This window comes from Gekko japonicus, unplaced genomic scaffold, assembly GCF_001447785.1.
Source record: "Gekko japonicus isolate JY-2015 unplaced genomic scaffold, Gekko_japonicus_V1.1 scaffold1374, whole genome shotgun sequence".
Classification (NCBI taxonomy): Eukaryota; Metazoa; Chordata; class Lepidosauria; order Squamata; family Gekkonidae; genus Gekko; species Gekko japonicus.
This window is the reverse complement of record NW_015164711.1, coordinates 426,675-434,384: the sequence shown is the minus strand read 5'-3', so window position 1 is coordinate 434,384 and position 7,710 is coordinate 426,675. Positions and strand designations below refer to the sequence as shown.

Here is a 7,710-nt window from a genome sequence, read left to right as displayed (position 1 = left end):
TTGCACTGGAACAGATATTCTTAAGTACCACTGCTAATGAAATATTGAGCTGCTATCCTACCTTAAGCATGTGTGGACAGGAGGTGTTGGGTGTACCCTAATAATTTGTTCAAGTCTTTTGTACAGTGTAACCCTATTGCCTGTGTAGAAGAGCCCTCTTGAATCATACTGGTTTGCATAGATTCAGGTGGGTAGCCGTGTTGGTCTGAAACAATAGAACAAAGTTTGGGTCCAGTGGCACCTTTAAGACCAACAAAGTTGAATTCTGGGTCTAAGCTTTTGTGTTCATGCACTCATTTTCAGATACATTGAAACAGAGTCATCAACCATTACATGTAGGTAGCAAGTGAGGAGGATGTTGCCCATATCTGTAGACTTCTGCAAATGTGGGAACTGTAGCCTGTATTCATAACTGGGTCACTGGTCACTTCTTCAGCTATGAAGTATCTGTAGAAGAGAGCAGTGACTCACAAAAGCTGATCCCCTGCTACAAATTTCCTTTGTGCTTTTGAAGCAGTTTTTCTCCAGGTAGGTTCGCCAGCTCTGAGTTGGGAAATACTTGGAGATTTTTGAGGTGGAGCCTAAGCAGTGGGTGTTGCCTTCTGACACACTTCTGGTGGGAGGCTGCTGTAAAGCATCGTGGCCAGCGGGGCCCTTCTCGCTTTGCCGCCTGGGAGATCCGGCTCGAGGCTTCTCTCCCCACTGAACAGCAGAAGAGGCACTTTTTCCTGTTTTCCTCCTCTAAAAACTAGGTGCGTCTTATGGTCAGGTGCGTCTTATGGAGCGAAAAATATGGTAAGAGTTTCATTTGGAATACCGTGTGCAATTGTGGTCACCACACCTCAGAAAGGATATTATAGCATTGGGAAAAGTGCAGAAAAGGGCAATTAGAATGATAAAAGGGTTGGAACACTTTCCCTATGAAGAAAGGTTAAAGTGCTTGGGACTCTTTAGCTTGGAGAAACGACGACTGAGGGGTGACATGAAAAAGGTTTACAAGATTATGAATGGGATAGAGCAAGTAGAGAAAGAAGTAATTTTCTCCCTTTCTCACAGTACAAGAACTTGTGGGCACTCAATGAAATTACTGAGCAGTCAGGTTAGAACAGATAAAAGAAAGTACTTCTTCACCCAAAGAGTGATTAACACATGGAATGGACGGCTTCAAGAGGGAATTGGATAAACACATGGAACAGAGGTCCATCAGTGGCTATTAGCCACACGGTATAGATAGTACTCGGTCTGGGGCAAGTGATGCTCTGTATTCTTGGTCCTTGGGGGGTCAACAGTGGGAGGGCTTCTAGTGTCCTGGTGGGCCTCCTGATGGCACCTGGTACTTTTGGCCACTGTGACAGAATGTTGGACTGGATGGGCCATTGGCCTGTTCCAACATTGGCTTCTCTTATGTTCTTATGTTCTTGTGTTAAGTTGTCCGTCAGGTCAATGACCGCAGACCATGACTCGGGAGAAAGAAATTCAATAACAGAAGACAGAGAGACCATTCTAAACTTAGAAACTTTCAAAACCTCATTTAATCTTCTAAGATCAAGGATGGGCCCACATCCTTCTTATCAACCAGGAAAAATCTAGAATGAAAGTCCTGAGCCTGCAGTCCCCCCCTAAGATCTTTTCTAGTGCCCCCTTCTAGAAGAGTTCACTGAGCCAACACAAAGCAGAAGAGTTGGATTTATATCCCCCCCTCACTCAAGAGTCTCAGAGTGGTTTATAATCTCCTTCCCTTCCTCTCCCCACAACAGACACCCTGTGAGGTAAGTGGGGCTAAGAAAGCTCTGAGAGAACTGCTCTTAAGAGAACAGTTCTGAGAGAACTGTGACTGACCCAAGGTCACCCAGCCAGCTGCATGTGGAGGAGTGGGGAATCAAACCCGGTTCTACAGATTAGAGTCCACTGCTCTTAACCACTACACCAAGATTATTCACAACCTCAAAGGCTGGACTGCACAGTGGAGAGGATAAAAACTCTAACCTGTAACCTTCTAATACTATCAATAAAACCCAACTATCAGAACAAATGGAGCACCAAGCCTCTGCAAACGTTGCTAACCTATTACTAAAAGCAGGGGAACTAACCACAACTGGGACGAGTAGTCAGAATTTCAGGGGTTATTGCCCCGATCTCTTTGGGGTTTCTGACTGCTGGATGACCTGGGCCAAGTCATGTTCTTCCTTTATGGAAAAGGGGGATACTGAGGATACAAGTAGGGCAACTGCGCTTGCTGCCACCTCTGCCCCTTAAACAACAAAGTGGCAAAGTCTCTGGGTAAAGTGCTGCCTTGGAGCAGGTGAAAAGACTCTCAGGGATCTAGCTGTCTGATGATTCCTTTTCATTGTCAAAAGAAACTCATCTGTAGTTTAGGAGAATAGTGTTGACCCTTCAAAGGGCAGATCTTCCACTTTGCACCTTGTCTCCAAAGGGAGAGCCGTTGTGCACAACCAAGACTACCTCAGACACCATAGATCTGGCTGAGACATCCGTAGCATGTTCGGCAGCATTAATTTCTTGCTATGAAAGCCAAATTCCTTTGAACTGGAACAATTTAGCCAGTGACTTGGATTCATCAGGTAGCTTATCTAAGTATTGGGATGGACTTTCCCAAAGGAAGAGCTGATATCCACCCATGATCACTTGGTAGTTTGTAATTCGGAAGTTAAGGGTGGCTGAAGGAATAAAACTTGCAACCTAGCATCCAAACATCAACTCTCCCTATCTGCTGGGGATGAGTGTTGACCCAGTCTTTGTCAAACTTGCATCTCCTAAGTAACTAGGGATGAAGGAGGTGGATATGTAGTAAGAAACTAGAGTCCTACTTAACTCTATACAGGTTCTCTGTTCCACGAGGGGTAGCCGGAGTAGATGCCGGCTTCTGCCAGAAATGGCCAGTAAGATCCATGAAGCCTTCCAGGATCAGGAAAGCTAGTATGCCTGGGGGATCAAGATACAGACAACTTAAAATTCTATCCTTTGGCCTGCTGTCAGAAGTAACAACATCGATGTCCAAGGCCTTGGCCATTCTCAGCATTTGTTCCCCATAGAGGTGTAGATCCTGACTCGGAGATTCAGGGGTTGGACCCCCTATGGTGTCATCAGGTGATGGCTCAGATGTGCTCTCAGAACTATAACAAGCAGCAATGGAAATCTCCTCATGGGGTTCATAATAAGGGGAATGGAATGGAGTGAAGCTGAAATGGGCTTCAATGTATCTATGGTCACTTGGTTTGTGACCAGTTTCAAATGGCTGGGATCTTTTAAGAAACAAAGGAGACATACAGTAGGAATGCCCTTATGGTGGGAAAGTCTGTTACCAAGACAGTGAGGGTGCTAGTTCCGACCCTACGAATTGATCGGCCAGGATGCTGAAATGGTCCTTGTCATGATCTGGGCTGTGCGACCAGAGGCCTACTAAGCCCAGGGAACCTGGCTAGCAGTAGGGGAGGCTGAGCCTACAAACCCCAGAAGGCTTTGGGAAGTTTTGGCACCGATTTTGACCAATAGGGAAGAAGAGGGCTGGGGAATAAAAGAACTGGTATAAGAGGAAAAGCTGTTCTTCTTCCCAGGAAACAGGGCCAGAGAAAAAACCTGCTGTGGGGAAGAAACCCTCATCCTGAGGGAAGGGTGAGTAGGGTGAGTAGCAAGGCCACTTGAGATAGTGAGCTAGGGACACTATATTCAGACACGTTAGGGCATTTGATTCCTTTTCTTTTCACCCACTTACTGTTATTATTTCTGTACCTTGTTTGTTTGACCTCCTATAAAATAAACCTTTTCCTTGTTATACTCTGCCTGGTCCTCATGCCTATTATTTGGCCGAAAGGGAGGTCTGAAGGTCTTGGGAGGGTGTTTTGGGCCTTCTCAAGGGATCCTAAATCCAGAGTGGTGGCAGCATCAGGTGACACCCCACCTGAGCCGTGACAGTCCTCATTCAAGTCCGGAGGGGAACCACTGGGAGAGTGTCAAAGTGTGGTGATAAGAGTATGAAGGGGCACAAGGATGACATCCTGGTCCTCCACAGTTCTCCTAGGGGATGAGTGATGCTTGGTCTGCTTAGAAGTGGAATTGGTCTTCTCTTTGTGCTTAAACTTTTTATGCTTCTTGGCCAGAGGCTCTGACTGTGAACGTGCTGGAACTGAAGTGGCAGGAGATGGAGACTGGGGCTGTCTAGACTCTGAAGCAGGGGCTATCGAAGATACTCTCCTAGATGGGCTAACCGCTCTCTTCACAGTGGGACCAGCTGGAACTGACCAAGCCAATGGAGGTGTGGAATGGCTTGCAGCATTGGAGCCAAGGTTGACCTACCCAAAGGGGTAGGATCCAAGCTCTGAAGAGCCTTGGGAGGAACCTAGGAACACAATGACTTCTCCTAGAGGGCAGCCTTCAGCTGGGAAGCTCAGTTGGATCTAGCATTAGGCATAAAGCGCTGGCAGATGGGACAAGAACCAACATTGTGGGACTCTCTCAGACATAAGAGACATAGCTCATGCTCATCACTATGCCTCATCTTTGTCCTGCATTTTGTGCACTTCTTAAACAACACCTTGGCCACCATTTCAGGCACAAGCGAGCTTCTCCAAGCCAGAAATGCTCAGAGTAGGCTGACTGGAAATTGCCTCACCCTGTGAGGGAGTTCAGAATCCACTACAATTCACCAAAAATGCTGAAAGAATCAACTGGAAAGAGGAGCACTAGGAAACATCCTATTCACATGGCGGCAAAAAAGGAACTGAGGGAAGGGGGTGCCTGCAGCCAGAGCACACGATGCCTAGGTGGGAACGCCTGTGCACGCCAGCTCCGATGAGAGCAGGGTGCCACCTTTAAGGAGTTTTATACTACCGTGTTTCCCCGAAAATAAGACACTGTCTTATATTTATTTTTTCTCAATGATTTCAGTTTACCAGCGCAGTGGAGTGCTTGATAAACAATCATAATTTCAAACAAACTAGTTAAATTCATATTTGTTTTCCAAGGTAGCTGCAGATGGAACATTTAGCAGTACATTCCAGCCCCTCGTGTGGTACTCACTATGTAATTTTTCCCCACCGAATTGCTTCTGTCTATCTGAAGGCTTGCCCTACTTCCCAAGAAGCATTATTTCAAAGGAGGTATTGCCCTACTGTAATCAGTTCCAATTCAAACAAACTAGTTACATTCATATTTGTTTTCCAAGGTAGCTGCAGATGGAACATTTATGATTGTTTATCAAGCACTCCACTGCGCTGGTAAACTGAAATCATTAACTTTTATTAGCAAAGCAGAGAGGCTGTATATGCAAACCAGGGCACTTCTGTTATGTGATCAGGACTTCCAAAAGCCAAGACTGAAATTCCAAGACTTCAGAGAACATACCAACTATCTTTCTACCAAACTCTTGCTTTACCGACACAGATGACTTCATGTATATGCCACATACCCTTATAAAGTTATCATCAAGCGATCTACACCATGCAAATGAATGTGGGAAGGCAGTGGTCAGCTCTCAGGTACCTCATTTTCTTATTGCCTGACCAGCTACCAGTAGGGATGGGGAAAAGGAGTTAAGACGACAGGAAAAGTAGGTACAACACTATTAGTGAGGAATTCAGTGTTCCCTCTAAGCTGAGTTAGTGTGAGCTAGCTCCCAGTTTTTTAGCCTCCGGCTCACGCATTTTTGTCTTAGCTCAGGAAGGATGATTCCAGAGCAAACGAAGTTATTCAGTAGCCAATTCACCTGCTCACAACTTTAATGCCGGTAGCTCACAAAGTAGAATTTTTGCTCACAGGACTCCACAGCTTGGAGGGAACACTGGTGAGGATGGTCCTGCCAACCAATGTGTACAATGTTGAAATGCTGTTAGATTTTTTTTAAAAACAAAATTGGGTTCCCCAAGTATCTTATTAAACGATAAGCAATTAAAAACGAAACGGACATTACCTTCAGCACAGTATCCAGTGGATTTCCCGAATCTGGCCTAATAATCAGTGGTGCTTCGGCACTTCTTGATACAATTAAATGCCTTAAATCTTCACCCCATATTTGTTCACAAGCGTTATAAATGTCGTAACTGTCACTGACCACAGATACAGGCACTGAAGAAAACTGGTTTACAATGTGTTCAAAAGCATCTTTCTCATGGTCTTTTCCCCAAGCTGTTATGGTACTGGAAAAACAGGAACTATTTAGTAACTCAAATGTTTGTGTGTTGAGCTCTACTTCCCTTTTAGCACACATATAATGCTGCATTAAGTAAAAATAATTTCCTGTAACACAAACACACTTTTTCATTTTTTTTTTCCATTTAGACTATAGCAGTTTATACAGTACACATTTCTATCAGTGTTCTTTTAAATGTTAAGAGGATACATGCTACTTTCCCTCACATTAGAGGGTTTCTGCTGTTCACTGCTCCATGGGATTGATTCTGAAGCTCCTAGGAAGAGATGTCTTAGCATAGCAGCTGTAGTGTGAATGGCTCACCCTGAAGACTTGGGAATATGCACTTGTGTAACTTAGTTACCGACTGAAATAAGAGTCCTGTCTGGGGCATGATTTTACATTTTATTCATTCATCTCTAGAGCAGAGATGCACAACTCAGAATATATGGGCCATAATGGATCTTGACTGGCGCTAAATGAACCACCCACACGACTTGGATCCATTATTGCATGTGACGAGGGGTAGTTGAATTGCATTTCAATGGCAAGCTTCTGGGACAGATAAATTTGCGGGGGGAGAGGTGGAATATCAGATCACCACCTTTCAGTTCAAAGAACTACTTAAAGTTGATGTTCCAACTCCCCCAACTCCTGAAACTTTTTGCTATGTCCCTGCAAGAAGTTTCAGAGCACAGACTCACAGTTGTTTTATAGGCTGAGACATGGCCAGGCAATGCAGAAATTTCCTTACTGCGTCCCTATTTCAATCATAAGCCACTGGGATGAAACAGAGAAATTTCCCATGGCAGTGGAAGTTTCAGAATGCCTTGTCTCAAACCAGAGAGTAGCTGAGAGCATTCTCACATCTCTTCCCAGGGGGAAACTTCTTGCTGCATCCCAGAGCCAGGGCCATGATGAGAACTGGAGGGGGGGGAATTGTAGCAGCAACACCTCCCTCCTTAGCCTTAAGGGAGGGGACTATGAACTGCACAACATGACTCCACCAGACTGCATGTTGTGCACTCACACATTAGAGCAGGGGTGGCCAAACTGTGGCTTGGGAGCCACATGCGGCTCTTTCACATATAGTGTGCGGCTCCCAGTAGGGCAGCTGGGGAAGCAAAGGGGAGGCATGCCTCCCTGATCAGTCTTCCCTTCCCCAGCCAGTGTTTCCCTCCCTGGGTAGGCTTGGGGGGGGGGGGAGCAGAGAAAGAAAGCAACTTTAACCTTAAATGCATTCTCAAAGCCCCCTACATCAGCTGGCTTGGAGAAGGCATTTGTCTCTTTAAATACCTTTTCCAAGCCACGCTGGCTGGCGTGGTTGTTTTTTTTTTAAAGAACACATTAAAAGTTAACGCTGCTTTCTTTCCACCTCTCCTTCCCCATTTATTTGCTTTCTTTCCACCTTTCTCTTTTTCTCCCTTCCTTCCTCCTCCCTCAGTCATCTATTTGCTTTCTTTGTTTCTATCTCTCTCTTTCAACATCTTACATTCTTTCTTTCCACCTCTCTTTCCACAAAGAAATATCATTGGACAAAGAAATATCATTATCAATATCTGTTT

The 7,710-nt window shown here is 45.1% G+C and overlaps 1 protein-coding gene across 1 annotated transcript in view; it reads right to left on the bottom strand.

Moving 5' to 3' along the window:
* Nucleotides 1-7,710, bottom strand: part of NAMPT (nicotinamide phosphoribosyltransferase) — a 45,539-nt gene that overhangs the window by 14,095 nt on the left and 23,734 nt on the right. Inside the window, exon 7 of the mRNA XM_015409550.1 lies at nucleotides 5,927-6,152. Within this exon, the coding sequence (XP_015265036.1) occupies nucleotides 5,927-6,152 (226 nt within the window). The remainder of the gene's footprint in view (nucleotides 1-5,926; nucleotides 6,153-7,710) is intronic.